Below are 19,817 nucleotides of genomic sequence, written 5' to 3'. Positions count from 1 at the left end.
AGGAAAGCTATAATTTCATTGAAGGCAGTTCAGAAAAGGTTCACTGGGATGACCCCTGTTATGGAAGAATTGTCTTATGAGCAAAGGTGAAACGGGTTGGGAGCCTACATACTGGACTTGAGAAGACTGCGAGGTAATCTCATTGATACACATCAGATTGTTAAGGCACTTGACAGGGTCAATATTGAGGGGGATCCCCCCCCTCCCCCCCCGATAGGAGAGTCAAGGACCAGAGGGAGCAGTTTCAGGATAAAAGGACACCAATTTCAGATGGAGAGGAGGAGGGATTTCATCTTTCAGAGTGTCTTTGGAACTCCTAGGCGCAGAGAGAGCTGTGGGAGAGGGTGCTTGTTAAGGCTGAGATAGAGAGATTCTGAATCAAGGGGAATCATGGGGAACGGGCAGGAAAGTGGCCGTGAGGAATGTCAGATCAGCCAGGACCCTACTGAATGGTGGAGCAGCATCAAGGGGCTGAATGACCTCCTCCTCTTCATGTTTCTTATGGTCTTCACCCTCATCTTCCCCCTCACTGACTCTACTCTAACCACTCAAATGAACAAGGTGACTGGGGACAGTGACAGAGCCGCATCCAGCCCACCCCACCACATGCCCACTCACATCCACATCCAACCCACTGTGTGAATCAACGTCCCACATTACCTCTTCAGGCCTTCCTGGCTGCTGAGAGGATCTAGCAATTTGGGCATGTGTCCCATCAATCCCCACCCTCCCCCTCACCATTACCCCCACCCTCCCCCCCACCCTCCCCCTCCCCCTCACCATCACCATCACCCTTACCTCCTCTCACCCTTAGCTTCACCATCACCCCCACCCTCACCCTCCCCCCGACCCTTCCCCTTCCCTCCACCCTCACCTTCACCCCCACCCTTTCCCTCCCCCTCACCCCCACCCTCACCACCACCCCCCCCTCCACCCTCACCCTCCCCCTCACCTTCACCCCCACCCTCAACCCCACCTTTCCCCTTCCCTCCACCCTCACCTTCACCCCCACCCTATCCCTCCCCCTCACCCCCACCCCCCCTCCCCCCCTCCACCATCACCCTCCTCCTCACCCCAGCAAATGATGTCTGTGTTAAGGCAAGTTGGAACCGTGTTACAGAACCCTGTTCTGTAAGAGCCTGCCTTGTTTATGTCCTTGATTGTAACCTTCCCTTGCACTGTTTATCTCATCACTGACCACCATGACAAAGCACTGCTTTGTTTCTGAGACTTTCAATCCCATTATTAAGAAACATAATGCAGCAATGTTCAAAGTGATTGTGAAATGGCAAATGGCCAGAAATCCATCAGGTTCACTCATGCTGTTTTGTGGGGGAATATTGTTGTAGGGAATCAATCTCCAAACACCACCTTGCACATCCCCAATTTTAAAAGCCCTCCCTCCTGCGGATGGGAATCAAACCGGTGTCTTTGGTGCTGTGAGGCAGCAGTGCTAACCACTGAGCCACTATACCACCCAATCTGTGACCTGTGCTGGTTTGTGAAACGAGGCTTGTGTTATCGCAAAGGGGACAAAGAGAAATCCACAGATTCGCCCAACAAATAAAAGCAAAATCCTGCAGGATGCTGGAAAACTGAAATTAAAATAGGAAGCGCTGGAGGAACTCAGCAGATCTGACAGCATCTGTAGGGAGAGAAAGAGTTGACGTTTTGAGGCCAGTGTGATTCTTGAGCATTGATTTCTAAAGGGAAAACAGACACAACTAACTTGCTGATGCATTTTGAAACAATAACAAAGAGGGGTGAAGCTGTTAATATGATGTTTATGGATGTTTCCAAAAGGCAGACTTGTGAGGAAAGCAATAGGTCAAGGAATAAAAGGGACAGGAACAACATGTGTAGCAATTGACCGAGGGAAAGGAAACAGACCGTCATGGTCAATAGATATTTTTGGGCTGGAGGCAGGTTTTTAGTAGAGTTCACCAGGGGTTGGTATTGGGACTCTGGCTACTTTCTGGTCTAGATCTTGATACAGAGCGACCAATTTCAAAGTTCGCAGATGACACACTTGGGAGATTTGTAAATTGAGTTGTGTAGTGATTATTAATGAGGTCAGCCAGCTAGACCTCATAGAATAGGAGTTCCCTAATTGGGGCTGTTAATCTGGTCCAATCAGGGAGCCCTGGCTGACATGGAACAGTTGTGTTCTTGATGAGGGGCTTTTGCCAGAAACGTCGATTTTCCTGCTCCTCGGATGCTGCTTGACCTGCTGTGCTTTTCCAGCACCGCACTGATCTTGACTCTAATCTCCAGCACCTGCAGTACCCACGTCTGCCATGAAAAGGTTGGGTGTCAGGGATACTGTCACTCTGGTACCTGACTCTGAATGGGGCAGTGCTAAAGTCAAGGACTGTTCGTGTGGAAATGAAAGGTGACTTGGTGACAGGATACTGGCCTCTCTGGAGTTACCTCAAGGTGGAGCAGAATTTCAAGAAGATCTCGACAACTTAGTGGAGGGGGCAGAGAGAAGGCAGATAAAGTTTGATGCAGAGAAGCACGAGGGGATGCTCTTTTCTACTGAGAACGTGGAGAAACAGGGAGGGTTCTGTTCGGAGGGGTGTGCCTAAGTTATTCAAAGTGGCAGGATCAATGAAGAGAGCTGTAAAAAAAAGCATATAGTGTTCCAGATGTCACAAGTGGGCACAAAGAGCAGAGAGGTTCTGCTGACTGAGTGGAACAATCTTCAATTCTGGTGTCCCTCCTATTGGAAGGATGTTGTGAAACTTGAAAGGGTCCAGAAAAGATTTGCAAGGATGTGGCCAGGGTTGGAGGGTTTGAGCTATAGGCAGAGGCTAGGGCTGTATGCCCTGGAGTGTCAGAGGCTGAGGGGCGACCTTATAGAGGTTTATAAAATCATGAGGGGCATGGATAGGATAAATAGACAAAGTCTTTTCCCCAGGGTAGAGGGTCCAAAACTAGAAAGATAGGTTTAAAGTGTGAGGGGAAAGATTTAAAAGAGACCTAAAGGGGCAATGTTTTTATACAGAGGGTGGTACATGCATGGAATGAGCTGCCAGAGGAAGTGGTGGAGACTGGTACAATTACATTTTAAAGATGTCAGGATAGGTATATGAATAGGAAGGGTTTACAGGGATATGGGCCATGTGCTGGCAAATGGGACTAGATTAGTTTAGGATATCTGTAATGTATGGAGGAGTTGGAGTGAAGGGTCTATATCTGTGCTGTACATCTCTAGGACCCTGATAGTTCCACCTTAGCTGCAGTGTTGGCTCCGGGTTCGGCTGTCCACACCACTGAAAGGGTATGAATGCATCAGTGAGATCGTGGAAGGGGTTTACAGGAATGGTTCCAGGAAGGAGAAACTGCAGTGATGAGGAATGACTGGAGAACTTGGGACCGTTTTCACTGGAGAGAAAAAGGCTAAGACAATAGTCTTCATAACGAGAAGGGGGTCAGGAGACAGCGATTGGGAACAACTGCTCCACTCATAAAAGGATGGGGAACTCCGAGGGAACAGTTTGATAAAGTGTCATAAAAGACGCAAACACGTGATGGGAATGAACTCGAAGACAGTAAGCGGTTGGGAGGTAGGACCCACTGCCTGAGACTTGTGAGGGCAGACCCAAATGAGGCACTCAACAGGGCACCGCAAAATTATTTGGAGAGAAACACTGCAGTTTATTGGAGAAATGGCAGGAGATCAGTACCGAGGCAAAATGCCCAGAGAGCCAGCGCAGACACGATGGACTGAATGGTCTCCGTCTGCACTGAAACAAATCTGAGATTCCAGGGAAGTGCTGCACTGTTGGAGGTGCCAGGAGGAGACATTAAGCTGACGCCCCACCTCTCAGCCCACGAACGGGGACCCAAAATGGGGCAAGGCTTTTCCCAGTGGCCTGGTCATGTGACTCCACCATCAATGGCACCAAAGCGAAATTAATTACCCCTTCACCTCATTGGCATTTGTATGGATCTTCCTGTGCACAATATGGCAGGCCCACTCAGCAGGATCACCTCTCAACATATTTAACATCCTGAGGAGAGTGACAGGGCACAGTATAGGAAAAGGCCTGTGCTAATGTGTGACTTTCTGCAGTCAGGACATCTCTAAAGACGAAACTGGGGGCCAGTGGTTTAAAGAGCTCAGCCAAAGGGCCTGAGGGGAGATGAGCAGAATATTTTTAATGGGGTGAGTCATTGTGATCTGGGATGTGAGGCCTTTTTGGGAGCTGGTTGCAAAGTAACTTTTCAAAAGGGGTAAAAGAAATCGATAGGTAGGTGAACAGCAGCTGTTGGCGGGGGGGGGGGTGCAGAGTGGGCAGCAATGGAATAATTGGATCACTCTTTGAAGGGGCTGACACAGGCACCCTGGGCTGAATGGCCTCACCTCGTGCTGTACAATTCTATGAATTGATTAGAGCTGTACAGGAGATGCCCTTCAGCCCATACCACCAAACCGATACTAAATCTGTACTAGTCCCATCAACAGGCAATAGGTGCAGGAATAGGCCATTCTGCCCTTCAAGCCTGCACCACCATTCAATATGATCATGGCTGATCATCCTTAATCAGTATCCTGTTCCTGCCTTATCTCCATAACCCTTGATTCCACTATCCTTGAGAGCTCTATCCAACTCTTTCTTAAATGAATCCAGAGACTGGGCCTCCACTGCCCTCTGGGACAGAGCATTCCACACAGCCACCACTCTCTGGATGAAGAAGTTTCTCATCTCTATCCTAAATGGTCTACCCTGTATTTTTAAGCTGTGTCCTCTGGTTCGGCACTCACCCATCAGCGGAAACATGTTTCCTGCCTCCAGAGTGTCCAATCCTTTAATAATCTTATATGTCTCAATCTGATCCCCTCTAAGTCTTCTAAACTCAAGGGTATACAAGCCCAGGCGCTCCAGTCTTTCAGTGTAAGGTAGTCCCGCCATTCCAGGAATTGACCTCGTGAACCTACACTGCACTCCCTCAATAGCCAGAATGTCTTTCCTCAAATTTGGAGACCAGAACTGCACACAGTACTCCAGGTGTGGTCTCACCAGGGCCCTGTACAGCTGCAGAAGAACCTCTTTGCTTCTGTACTCAATCCCTCTTGTTATGAAGGCCAGCATGCTATTAGCCTTCTTCACTACCTGCTGTACATGCTTACCTTTATCGTGTTGAACGTTTGTGACATTTCAGGTTGCTCATCCAAGGGGGTTTCCCACCTCAACTCCCCTCCCAGCCTGGGCGTTCCAGACCCCCAGGGTGCAAACATTTTCAACAGAAACAGAAACTTCTGGAAAAGGGTGACTGGACCCAAAATGTTAATTCCATCTGCGCTCCCCAACCGGGTGCTGATAGACTTGCTGAGTTTCTCCAGCACTTTGTTTGCCGTTTCAGATTTCCAGCACCTGCAGTTATTTGGGTTTTTTTTTGAAGAAAACCCATTTAATTTGTTTGATGTGGACAGGAAGCAGGTTTAGCCTTCCCCTTAAAACGACCGAAAGAAATTGACCAACAGCAGAGCTAGTTATCGGGTGAAGGTGAATTTCACTCACTCAGTGAAAATAACCACCATAAAACTCCGGCTGGAATTACACCGGGCTCGGACTTGGCCTTTCTGACCTGGTCACAAATATCTCCAAAATAAAATGGATTTGAAACTGACACACAAACACCAGTTTATTCGATTATTTTTTAATAAAAATGAAACCAATAAAACTATGTACATTTTCATACATGCAGTTACAAACACAGACGATTAAAAGCTTCTAAAATGTAAAACAACGGCACAATTGATTGGCGGTTGAGGGAGCAAGGAAGGGGGAGGGAGGAGGAGAAGGGACACAATGGGACATTTCCCTTTAACTGGGTTTGTAGGTGTGTTTGTACTTGGGGTGGCTGTTGTTACTGACTCTCTGTCCCGTGATCAAACTCTGGATGATGACCCACTCCTGAGACACCACAGGGAGAGCAAGTGATTCCGCACATTTCAGCAAAGACACTGGACAGGAGGGATCCGTGATCACCATGTCGAAGATTCCCAACGGGACGTCTGAAAACACAAACAGCAAACCTTAAGCGAGTTCAAGCGGGAACTCAGAAGCCCTACAGTGTGCAAAGCAGGACATTTGGCCCACTGAGTCCATACTGACCCTCTGAAAAGCCTCCCATCCAGACCCAACTCCCCCCCACCCTGCCCAACCTCTGTAACCCTGCGTTTCCCATGGCTAACCCACCCTAACCTGGGCATCTTTGGATTGACAGAGGATACCGGAGCATCTGGAGGAAACCCACGCAGACACGGGGAGTGTGTGTAAACTCCACACAGACCGTCGCCCGAGGCTGGAATCGAACCTGGGACCCTGGTGCTGTGAGACAGCAGTGCTAACCACTGAGCCACCGTGCCATCCAAGCATGCAACTCAAGTAATCAAAGGTCAGGTAAGGTGGCAAATTCTTTTACAGGATTTGAGCATCACACACAAGCGCAGCATTGGTCATCCCTGGACATGAAGGTCCTGTCACCCATTTCAGTAGCATTACTGTGGGCCTGGAGTGACGTGGACACAAGAATGGAGAAGGAAGGCAGGTTCCCCCCCCAGCTGGGGTTTCTTTTCACAACTGTCACTATTATGATGACCAGTTTTCCAACTCCAACTTCACTGGGAGAACTAAATCGATTAATGAACTGAACTTCCAATAGCTTCACTGGTGGCTATTTGAACCGGTGACTCCACAGCATAAATAAAAAGGTATGGAGAGGAAGCAGGAATGATGTGCACAGTAGGACAAATCAACCATAGTCAGACTGAATGGGTAGCAGGGTTGAAGGGCTGAATGGCCTACACTCTGTCCAATATTGACCCAATGTCTCAACCATTCATCATGTGCCAACCTCAGGTCAATCCAGTAAACCTTTCCTAGAGCTTTTCCAACACAACGTTCTGCTGAGGCTGCATAAGGTTCTGATCAGATCACATTTACTCTGCATCTGACCCCGTGCTGTCCCTGTCCTGGGGAGGGTATGATGGGGACAGTGTAGAGGGAGCTTTACTCTGTATCTGACCCCGTGCTGTCCCTGTCCTGGGGAGGGTATGATGGGGACAGTGTAGAGGGAGCTTTACACTGTATCTAACCCCGTGCTGTCCCTGTCCTTGGGAGTGTTTAATGAGGTTGGTGTCAGAAGCACAACTTGCTGCAATCCTCATTTCCAAAACTCCACATTTTAGGAGGAAGAACCCGCTCCCCTATTTCCACAGTAAAGCAGATAAACAGTGTACAGACTTCCCATAACATCACGGACTTCCCCCAGGACCAGGCCATGGGGTCAGGCAGACGCTGACCTTTGTTGTGAGCTGAGGAGTTGTGTTGTCTGACTGACATCGCCCCTCCCATCATCAGGATCTCTGACCACAGGCTGAGGAAACCCTCCTGCTGGTCCGACACCAACAACAACTTCATATTCTTGAACGGAGTGCTCCGGGGATGCCTGAGGAATGGAGAGAGCAAGGAGGGAATGGTGAATGAGAGGAGGGAAGGGGTGAACGAGAGGGGGGGAAGGGGTGAACGAGAGGGGGGGGAAGGGGTGAACGAGGGGGGGAGAAGGGGTGAACGAGAGGGGGCAAGGGGGTGAACGAGAGGGGGCAAGGGGTGAACGAGAGGGGGCAAGGGGGTGAACGAGAGGAGGGGGAAGGGGTGAACGAGAGGGGGGGAAGGGGTGAACGAGAGGGGGCAAGGGGGTGAACGAGAGGGGGGGAAGGGGTGAACGAGAGGGGGGGGAAGGGGTGAACGAGAGGGGGGGGAAGGGGGTGAACGAGAGGGGGGGAAGGGGTGAACGAGAGGGGGGGAAGGGGTGAACGAGAGGGGGGGAAGGGGTGAACGAGAGGGGGCAAGGGGTGAACGAGAGGAGGGGGAAGGGGTGAACGAGAGGGGGGGAAGGGGTGAACGAGAGGGGGCAAGGGGTGAACGAGAGGGGGGGAAGGGGTGAACGAGAGGGGGGGGAAGGGGTGAACGAGAGGGGGGGGAAGGGGTGAACGAGAGGGGGGGAAGGGGTGAACGAGAGGGGGGGAAGGGGTGAACGAGAGGGGGGGAAGGGGTGAACGAGAGGGGGGGGAAGGGGTGAACGAGAGGGGGGAGAAGGGGGTGAACGAGAGGGGGGGGAAGGGGTGAACGAGAGGGGGGGAAGGGGTGAACGAGGGGGGGAGAAGGGGGTGAACGAGAGGGGGCAAGGGGTGAACGAGAGGAGGGGGAAGGGGTGAACGAGAGGAGGGAAGGGGTGAACGGGGGGGGGGGAAGGGGTGAACGAGAGGGGGGGGAAGGGGTGAATGAGAGGGGGGGGAAGGGGTGAACGAGAGGGGGGGGGGAAGGGGTGAATGAGAGGGGGGTAAGAAGGGGTGAACGAGAGGGGGGGAAGAAGGGGTGAACGAGAGGGGGGTAAGAAGGGGTGAACGAGAGGGGGGGAAGAAGGGGTGAACGAGGGGGGGGAAGAAGGGGTGAACGGGGGGGGGGGGGGAAGGGGTGAACGAGGGGGGGGGGAAGGGGTGAACGAGAGGGGGGGAAGGGGTGAACGGGGGGGAAGGGGTGAATGAGAGGGGGGGAAGAAGGGGTGAATGAGAGGGGGGGGAAGAAGGGGTGAACGAGGGGGGGGGAAGAAGGGGTGAACGGGGGGGGGAAGGGGTGAACGAGGGGGGGGGGAAGGGGTGAATGAGAGGGGGGGAAGAAGGGGTGAATGAGAGGGGGGGGAAGAAGGGGTGAACGAGGGGGGGGGAAGAAGGGGTGAACGAGGGGGGGGGAAGAAGGGGTGAACGAGGGGGGGGGAAGAAGGGGTGAACGAGGGGGGGGGAAGAAGGGGTGAACGAGGGGGGGGGAAGAAGGGGTGAACGAGGGGGGGAAGGGGTGAACAAGGGGGGGGAAGGGGTGAACGGCGGGGGGGGGAGAAGGGGTGAACGAGAGGGGGGGAAGAGGGGGGGGAAGAAGGGGTGAATGAGAGGCGGGGAAGAAGGGGTGAACGAGGGGGGGGGGGAAGGGGTGAAAAGGGGTGAACGAGAGGGGGGGAAGCGGTGAACGAGGTGGGGGGGGGGGGGGAAGGGGTGAACGAGAGGGGGGGGGAAGGGGTGAACGAGAGGGGGAGAAGGGGTGAACGAGAGGGGGGGGAAGGGGTGAACAAGAGGGGGGGGAAGGGGTGAACAGGAGGGGGGGGAAGGGGTGAACAAGAGGGGGGAAGGGGTGAACGAGAGGGGGGGGAAGGGGTGAACGAGAGGGGGGAGAGAAAGGGTAACGAGAGGGGGGGAGAGAAGGGGTAACGAGAGCGGGGGAAGGGTGAACGAGAGGGGGGGGGAAGGGATGAACTGGGGGAAGGGGTGAACGAGAGGAGGGGGAAGGGGTGAACGAGGGGGGGGAAAGGGGTGAACGAGGGGGGGGGGGAAGGGGTGAACGAGAGGGGGAGGGAAAGGGGTAACGAGAGGGGGAGGGAAAGGGGTAACGAGAGGGGGGAAGGGGTGAACGAGAGGGGGGGGAAGGGATGAACGGGGGGGGGGGAAGGGGTGAACGAGAGGAGGGAAGGGGTGAACGAGAGGAGGGAAGGGGTGAACGAGAGGGAGGGGAAGGGGTGAATGAGAGGAGGGGGAAAGAGGGAGCATGAATATATTGGGAAGGAGAGGAGTCAGAGATCGCATCAACGATACCTCAGTTGGTTTTGGGATGTTAGAATGTTTTGAGACTTGAACAAGGTCAAGTATGAGGGGGCAAACGGGTGGGGAGAGTCAGTGATGGGGGGGGGGGGGGGGGGAAAGAGTGTACACGGGGCTGTGTGAGGGGGTAAATGGATGGGGGGAGTCAGTGATGGGGGGGGAGAGAGTGTACGTGGTGGAAGGGGGTGTGGGGTAAATGGGGGTGGGTGAATGTGTTTGGGGGGGGGATTCGGGGGCCCGTTCTAAGCAAGGTTCCATGCTCTCACCATTCCAGGATCCGATCCGCCTCCACACTGTATCCCGCCGGAAGCAGGTAATTCTTGTAAGGCTGCAGCTGATTGGCCAGGGCGCAGTCCCGCACCCAAAGGTTAGACACACACGGGATGCCGCTGGCGATACACAGGAAGTATTTCTTGGTCCGACAGTGCTGGTCTGCGATCAGGATACACTGGTACGCAGCTTTACACTGAAACACAACAGCTACACAGTGTCAGTGTGACTGAGGCCAGTGATGGGCAGCTTGGAAATGATCAACATCCCTCTACGTTGGGAGATTCAGCTGATGAGTATTGGCCCAGGGTTTCACACTAACTGGACCACATTTTCAAACGACAGTGTCCAGTCCTGAAGCAAACGGAACTGGGCACCTCACCAGCCCTTACTCCCACAGGGGCTCTCTCTCTCTCTCTCTGTCCCTGCTGGGATCAGACAGGAGGTAGGGGTTCTCTCTGTGTCCCTGCTGGGATCAGACAGGAGGTAGGGGCTCTCTCTGTGTCCCTGCTGGGATCAGACAGGAGGTAGGGGCTCTCTCTCTGTCCCCGCTGGGATCAGACAGGAGGTAGGGGCTCTCTCTCTGTCCCCGCTGGGATCAGACAGGAGGTAGGGGCTCTCTCTCTGTCCCCGCTGGGATCAGACAGGAGGTAGGGGCTCTCTCTGTGTCCCTGCTGGGATCAGACAGGAGGTAGGGGCTCTCTCTCTGTGTCCCTGCTGGGATCAGACAGGAGGTAGGGGCTCTCTCTGTGTCCCTGCTGGGATCAGACAGGAGGTAGGGGCTCTCTCTCTGTCCCCGCTGGGATCAGACAGGAGGTAGGGGCTCTCTCTCTGTCCCCGCTGGGATCAGACAGGAGGTAGGTCAGTGCTGAGGTAGCTGCACCTCCCCTCGAGCAGTCGCAGCCTGCATGTGGGACCGGGGAGACTCTGACTCCCTCCCGGCCCCATGGCAATGCTGTCCTGTGGGGGTGAGTGCACACTGCTGCTGCAGTATCGGCTCTCTCTCGGAGTACCGCATGTCTGTCTCCGATGTGACAGGGGTGGCTCAGAGTTGGGGGGGGGGTGGGGGGCTGACCACGCAGCCCCACTGAAGAGGAACAAGTCCGTCCTCCAGCACCGCGCACGCCCCTCCAACCCGAGGGAATGTCAGGTCCGTTGTTCAATCAAAAGGCCCCGTCTCCCCCGGTTTTAACAGATCCCCAGCCTGTCTCAGGGGGCAGTCCCCTCCACCGCCCTGGTCAACACCCGTCCCTCGACCAAGACCTAGGGTTATAGCCCTCATCATTACACTGCTGCCTGTGGGATCTTGCACAAATCTGCAGCCGCCATTACAGCAAGGGTTACACGCTCAGAACCATTAAATTGGCCGTGACATGCTCCAGGGCGCCCGGAGCTGGGCAAAGGCACTATATAAATGCAAGTCTTGTTGAGAACAATCTTATCTGGAGCTCATTGCCCCCGCTTTTCTGCTGGTGCTCTTCCCCGAGATGGGGTAGGGGACAGGCAGGGGGAGTGGGGAGGGGGAGATCTCTCTTACCTGGGCTTCATTGAAATCCTGCAGAATATAACCCCCACCAGCGCGAAGCTGTCTCTCGGTGTACTGCTTGTTGTAGGCTGCAGTCTCCACGTACTCTAACAGAAAAACACAGGCACAGTCAGATCCCAGCACCAATCACCCCCCTCATCCTTAACCAGCCAGATACTTGGGGGAGGGGAGGGGAGGAGAGGGGAGGAGAGGGGAGGGGAGGGGAGGAGAGGGGAGGGGAGGAGAGGGGAGGGGAGGGGGCTTAAAGAGGTGCCTGATGTCTCCATTCCCTTCCCCCTTCTCTGCTCCAGGAGCGAAGGGATCACTGACAGAATCTCAGCAGAGCCCTGGTCTGGGATCTCCCTGTGTCTGTGCAGGCCTCACAGGATTGGTGGGGGGGAGCGAAGGTAGAATCACTAATTCAGTTTTGACCTGCCCCCAATACACTCACTCCCCCTCCACCCCCTTTTAGGCCACAGTGGTAATGTCCCTACGTCTAGGCTAGGAGCCCCGGGCTCGAGTCCCACTTCTCCCTGTCGGGTATCATATCGTCTCGGAACAGGTTCATTAAAAACCGGGCATTAACTCCCAGTGTCTTCACTCATTCACAGGGATTGGCTGGAGATTAAAACGATTCCTACTCCATTGTACCCCTCCTTCCCACCCACCCGTGTCTCCCTCCTCCCCCCATTGCTCCACCACCCCGTATCCATCCCTCCCCACCCTGTATCGATCTCCCACTGCCCCGTGTCTCCCTCCTCCGTCCCTATCCCTGCCACCCCCTCTCCCCTGCCCCATATCCATCCCTCCCACCCACCCACCCATCCCACCCCACCCCACACCATGACTCCATCTCCCTCTCCTCTGGTATCTCCCTCCTCCCCATCCTGCAGTAGCTCAGATGAAGTGGTGTAGTCCCTTGGTCTCCAGGTCTCTCTAGACCCTAACAACAGGCTGGACCAATCAGCAACCAGCCGGGGGCCTGGCTACAGTAAACAAGCAGTGGACACGGTTAGACATTACAGTGAGGGTGGGGGGAAGGGGGGGAGCGCAATGATGACGACGACAAGGCGGGAGGCGATGATGATGATGACGGGGCAGGGGGCTATGACGATGACGACGACGGGGCGGGATGATGATGACGATGGGGCAATGATGATGACAATGATGGGGCGGGGGGGCGATGATGATGACAATGATGAAGTGGGGGGGGGCGATGATGATGACGATGGGGCGAAGGGGCGATGATGATGACAATGGGGCAGGGGGCGATGATGATGACAATGGGGCGGGGGGGGCGATGATGATGACAATGGGGCGGGGGGGCGATGATGACGACGACGATGGGGCAGGGGGCGATGATGATGACGACGATGGGGGGGGAACGATGATGATGTTGGGGCGGGGGGAGACGATGATGATGATGGGGCGGGGGGACGAAGATGATGTTGGGGCGGGGGGGACGATGATGATGATGACGGGGCGGGGGGCCGATGATGGGGCGGGGGGGACGATGATGATGATGACGGGGCGGGGGGAGACGATGATGATGATGTTGGGGCGGGGGGAGACGATGATGATGATGTTGGGGCGGGGGAGACGATGATGATGATGTTGGGCCTGGGGGACGATGATGATGATGTTGGGGCGGGGGGAGACGATGATGATGATGTTGGGGCGGGGGGAGACGATGATGATGATGTTGGGGCGGGGGGAGACGATGATGATGATGTTGGGGCGGGGGGAGACGATGATGATGATGTTGGGGCGGGGGGAGACGATGATGATGATGTTGGGGCGGGGGGAGACGATGATGATGATGTTGGGGCGGGGGGAGACGATGATGATGATGATGGGGCGGGGGGACGATGATGATGATGACGGGGCGGGGGGAGACGATGATGATGATGTTGGGGCGGGGGGAGACGATGATGATGATGTTGGGGCGGGGGGGACGATGATGATGACGATGGGGCGGGGGGACGATGATGATGATGTTGGGCCTGGGGGACGATGATGACGATGGGGCGGGGGGACGATGATGATGATGTTGGGGCGGGGGGAGACGATGATGATGATGTTGGGGCGGGGGGAGACGATGATGATGATGTTGGGGCGGGGGGAGACGATGATGATGATGTTGGGGCGGGGGAGACGATGATGATGATGGGGCGGGGGGAACGATGATGATGATGTTGGGGCGGGGGGAGACGATGATGATGATGTTGGGGCGGGGGGAGACGAGGATGATGATGTTGGGGCGGGGGGAGACGAGGATGATGATGTTGGGGCGGGGGGAGACGATGATGATGATGATCGGGCGGGGGGGACGATGATGATGATGGGGCGGGGGGACGATGATGATGACGGGGCGGGGGGGACGATGATGATGATGGGGCGGGGGGGACGATGATGATGTTGGGGCGGGGGGACGATGATGATGATGATGGGGCGGGGGGACGATGATGATGATGATGGGGCGGGGGGGACGATGATGATGATGACGGGGCGGGGGGGACGATGATGATGACGGGGCGGGGGGACGATGATGATGATGATCGGGCGGGGAGACGATGATGATGATGACGGGGCGGGGGGGACGATGATGATGATGACGGGGCGGGGGGGACGATGATGATGACGATGATGATGACGGGGCGGGGGGACGATGATGATGACGGGGCGGGGGGGACGATGATGATGATGATCGGGCGGGGAGACGATGATGATGATGACGGGGCGGGGGGGACGATGATGATGACGATGATGATGACGGGGCGGGGGGACGATGATGATGATGATGATGATGACGGGGCGGGGGGACGATGATGATGATGGGGCGGGGGGACGATGATGATGATGGGGCGGGGGGACGATGATGATGACGATGGGGCGGGGGGGACGATGATGATGACGATGATGATGACGGGGCGGGGGGACGATGATGATGATGATGATGATGACGGGGCGGGGGGGACAATGATGATGATGACGGGGCGGGGGGACGATGATGATGATGACGGGGCGGGGGGACGATGATGATGATGATGATGATGACGGGGCGGGGGGGACAATGATGATGATGACGGGGCGGGGGGACGATGATGATGATCGGGCGGGGGGGACGATGATGATGATGGGGCGGGGGGACGATGATGATGATCGGGCGGGGGGGACGATGATGATGATGATCGGGCGGGGGGACGATGATGATGATGATCGGGCGGGGGGACGATGATGATGATCGGGCGGGGGGGACGATGATGATGATCGGGCGGGGGGAACGATGATGATGATGGGGCGGGGGGAACGATGATGATGATGGGGCGGGGGGATGACGATGATGATTGGGTGGGGGGGACGATGATGATGATTGGGTGGGGGGGACGATGATGACGATGATGGGACCAGGGGAACGATGATGATGATGACGGGGCGGGGGGGACGATGATGACGATGACGGGGCGGGGGGACGATGATGATGATGATGGGGCGGGGGGACGATCATGATGATTGGGTGGGGGGGACGATGATGATGATTGGGTGGGGGGGACGATGATGATGATGATGGGGCGGGGGGACGATGATGACGATGACGGGGCGGGGGGACGATGATGACGATGACGGGGCGGGGGGACGATGATGATGATGAAGGGGCGGGGGGACGATGATGATGATGAAGGGGCGGGGGGACGATGATGATGATGTTGGGGCGGGGGGACGATGATGATGATGACGGGGCGGGGGGACGATGATGATGATGACGGGGCGGGGGGACGATGATGATGATGTTGGGGCGGGGGGACGATGATGATGATGTTGGGGCGGGGGGACGATGATGATGATGACGGGGCGGGGGGACGATGATGATGATGACGGGGCGGGGGGGACGATGATGATGATGATGGGGCGGGGGGGGACGATGATGATGATGACGGGGCGGGGGGGACGATGATGATGATGACGGGGCGGGGGGGACGATGATGATGATGACGGGGCGGGGGGGACGATGATGATGATGACGGGGCGGGGGGGACGATGATGATGATGACGGGGCGGGGGGGACGATGATGATGATGACGGGGCGGGGGGGACGATGATGATGATGATGGGGCGGGGGGGACGATGATGATGACGGGGCGGGGGGACGATGATGATGATGATGATGGGGCGGGGGGGACGATGATGATGTTGGGGCGGGGGGACGATGATGATGATGATGGGGCGGGGGGGACAATGATGATGATGATGACGGGGCGGGGGGGACGATGATGATGACGATGATGGGACCAGGGGGACGATGATGATGATGTTGGGGCGGGGGGGGACGATGATGATGATGACGGGGCGGGGGGACGATGATGATGATGGGGCGGGGGGGACGATGATGATGATGGGGCGGGGGGACGATGATGATGATGACGGGGCGGGGGGACGATGATGATGATGGGGCGGGGGGACGATGATGATGACGATGATGGGACCAGGGGGACGATAATGATGATGACGGGCCGGGGGGGACAATGACGATGATGACGGGGCGGGGGGGACAATGACGATGACGGGGCGGGGGGGACAATGATGATGATGATGGGGCGGGGGGGACGATGATGATGATGACGGGGCGGGGGGGACAATGACGATGACGGGGCGGTGGGGACGATGATGATGATGACGGGGCGGGGGGGACGATGATGATGACGATGATGGGACCAGGGGGACGATGATGATGATGACGGGGCGGGGGGACGATGATGATGATGGGACGGGGGGGACGATGATGATGACGATGGGACGGGGGGGACGATGATGATGACAACGATGGGGCGGGGGGGACAATGATGATGACGATGGGGCGGGGGGGACAATGATGATGACGATGGGGCGGGGGGGACGATGATGATGACGATGGGGCGGGGGGACGATGATGATGATGATGATGATGATGACGGGGCGGGGGGACGATGATGATGATGTTGGGGCGGGGGGGACGATGATGATGATGATGACGGGGCGGGGGGACGATGATGATGACGATGGGGCGGGGGGGACGATGATGATGACGATGATGATGATGGGGCGGGGGGACGATGATGATGATGATGATGATGACGGGGCGGGGGGACGATGATGATGATGACGGGGCGGGGGGACGATGATGATGATGATGATGATGTTGGGGCGGGGGGACGATGATGATGATGATGGGGCGGGGGGGACGATGATGATGATGTTGGGGCGGGGGGACGATGATGATGATGACGGGGCGGGGGGGACGATGATGATGATGACGGGGCGGGGGGGACGATGATGATGATGACGGGGCGGGGGGGGACGATGATGATGATGACGGGGCGGGGGGGACGATGATGATGATGACGGGGCGGGGGGGACGATGATGATGATGACGGGGCGGGGGGGACGATGATGATGATGACGGGGCGGGGGGGACGATGATGATGATGACGGGGCGGGGGGGACGATGATGATGATGATGGGGCGGGGGGGACGATGATGATGACGGGGCGGGGGGACGATGATGATGATGATGATGGGGCGGGGGGGACGATGATGATGTTGGGGCGGGGGGACGATGATGATGATGATGGGGCGGGGGGGACAATGATGATGATGATGACGGGGCGGGGGGGGACGATGATGATGACGATGATGGGACCAGGGGGACGATGATGATGATGTTGGGGCGGGGGGGGACGATGATGATGATGACGGGGCGGGGGGACGATGATGATGATGGGGCGGGGGGGACGATGATGATGATGGGGCGGGGGGACGATGATGATGATGACGGGGCGGGGGGACGATGATGATGATGGGGCGGGGGGACGATGATGATGACGATGATGGGACCAGGGGGACGATAATGATGATGACGGGCCGGGGGGGACAATGACGATGATGACGGGGCGGGGGGGACAATGACGATGACGGGGCGGGGGGGACAATGATGATGATGATGGGGCGGGGGGGACGATGATGATGATGACGGGGCGGGGGGGACAATGACGATGACGGGGCGGTGGGGACGATGATGATGATGACGGGGCGGGGGGGACGATGATGATGACGATGATGGGACCAGGGGGACGATGATGATGATGACGGGGCGGGGGGACGATGATGATGATGGGACGGGGGGGACGATGATGATGACGATGGGACGGGGGGGACGATGATGATGACAACGATGGGGCGGGGGGGACAATGATGATGACGATGGGGCGGGGGGGACAATGATGATGACGATGGGGCGGGGGGGACGATGATGATGACGATGGGGCGGGGGGACGATGATGATGATGATGATGATGATGACGGGGCGGGGGGACGATGATGATGATGTTGGGGCGGGGGGGACGATGATGATGATGATGACGGGGCGGGGGGACGATGATGATGACGATGGGGCGGGGGGGACGATGATGATGACGATGATGATGATGGGGCGGGGGGACGATGATGATGATGATGATGATGACGGGGCGGGGGGACGATGATGATGATGACGGGGCGGGGGGACGATGATGATGATGATGATGATGTTGGGGCGGGGGGACGATGATGATGATGATGGGGCGGGGGGGACGATGATGATGATGTTGGGGCGGGGGGACGATGATGATGATGACGGGGCGGGGGGGACGATGATGATGATGACGGGGCGGGGGGGACGATGATGATGATGATGGGGCGGGGGGGGACGATGATGATGATGACGGGGCGGGGGGGACGATGATGATGATGACGGGGCGGGGGGGACGATGATGATGATGACGGGGCGGGGGGGACGATGATGATGATGACGGGGCGGGGGGGACGATGATGATGATGACGGGGCGGGGGGGACGATGATGATGATGATGGGGCGGGGGGGACGATGATGATGACGGGGCGGGGGGACGATGATGATGATGATGATGGGGCGGGGGGGACGATGATGATGTTGGGGCGGGGGGACGATGATGATGATGATGGGGCGGGGGGGACAATGATGATGATGATGACGGGGCGGGGGGGACGATGATGATGACGATGATGGGACCAGGGGGACGATGATGATGATGTTGGGGCGGGGGGGGACGATGATGATGATGACGGGGCGGGGGGACGATGATGATGATGGGGCGGGGGGGACGATGATGATGATGGGGCGGGGGGACGATGATGATGATGACGGGGCGGGGGGACGATGATGATGATGGGGCGGGGGGACGATGATGATGACGATGATGGGACCAGGGGGACGATAATGATGATGACGGGCCGGGGGGGACAATGACGATGATGACGGGGCGGGGGGGACAATGACGATGACGGGGCGGGGGGGACAATGATGATGATGATGGGGCGGGGGGGACGATGATGATGATGACGGGGCGGGGGGGACAATGACGATGACGGGGCGGTGGGGACGATGATGATGATGACGGGGCGGGGGGGACGATGATGATGACGATGATGGGACCAGGGGGACGATGATGATGATGACGGGGCGGGGGGACGATGATGATGATGTTGGGGCGGGGGTGGGACGATGATGATGATGACGGGGCGGGGGGACGATGATGATGATGGGGCGGGGGGACGATGATGATGACGATGGGACGGGGGGGACGATGATGATGACAACGATGGGGCGGGGGGGACAATGATGATGACGATGGGGCGGGGGGGACAATGATGATGACGAGGGGGCGGGGGGGACGATGATGATGACGATGGGGCGGGGGGACGATGATGATGATGATGATGATGATGACGGGGCGGGGGGACGATGATGATGATGTTGGGGCGGGGGGGACGATGATGATGATGATGACGGGGCGGGGGGACGATGATGATGACGATGGGGCGGGGGGGACGATGATGATGACGATGATGATGATGGGGCGGGGGGACGATGATGATGATGATGATGATGACGGGGCGGGGGGACGATGATGATGATGACGGGGCGGGGGGACGATGATGATGATGATGATGATGTTGGGGCGGGGGGACGATGATGATGATGATGGGGCGGGGGGGACGATGATGATGATGTTGGGGCGGGGGGACGATGATGATGATGACGGGGCGGGGGGGACGATGATGATGATGACGATGGGGCGGGGGGACGATGATGATGATGACGGGGCGGGGGGACGATGATGATGATGACGGGGCGGGGGGGACGATGATGATGATGACGGGGCGGGGGGACGATGATGATGATGATGGGGCGGGGGGGACGATGATGATGATGTTGGGGCGGGGGGAGACGATGATGATGATGATGGGGCGGGGGGACGATGATGATGATGACGGGGCGGGGGGAGACGATGATGATGATGTTGGGGC

The 19,817-nt window shown here is 57.1% G+C and overlaps 1 protein-coding gene across 1 annotated transcript in view; it reads right to left on the bottom strand.

Moving 5' to 3' along the window:
- Positions 1–5,651: 5,651 nt before the first annotated feature.
- LOC140458401 (TP53-binding protein 1-like) overlaps positions 5,652–19,817 on the bottom strand; it is a 54,564-nt gene continuing 40,398 nt past the window's right edge. The window contains exons 9-12 of the mRNA XM_072552902.1: positions 11,469–11,563; positions 9,928–10,127; positions 7,316–7,461; positions 5,652–6,025 (exon numbers count right to left, since the gene is read on the bottom strand). Coding sequence (XP_072409003.1) covers positions 5,835–6,025; positions 7,316–7,461; positions 9,928–10,127; positions 11,469–11,563 — 632 coding nt within the window. The 3' untranslated portion in view covers positions 5,652–5,834. The remainder of the gene's footprint in view (positions 6,026–7,315; positions 7,462–9,927; positions 10,128–11,468; positions 11,564–19,817) is intronic.

This window comes from Chiloscyllium punctatum, chromosome 33, assembly GCF_047496795.1.
Source record: "Chiloscyllium punctatum isolate Juve2018m chromosome 33, sChiPun1.3, whole genome shotgun sequence".
NCBI lineage: Eukaryota > Metazoa > Chordata > Chondrichthyes > Orectolobiformes > Hemiscylliidae > Chiloscyllium > Chiloscyllium punctatum.
The sequence above is the reverse complement of the archived record's forward strand: the minus strand, read 5'-3'. Positions and strand labels throughout refer to the sequence as shown.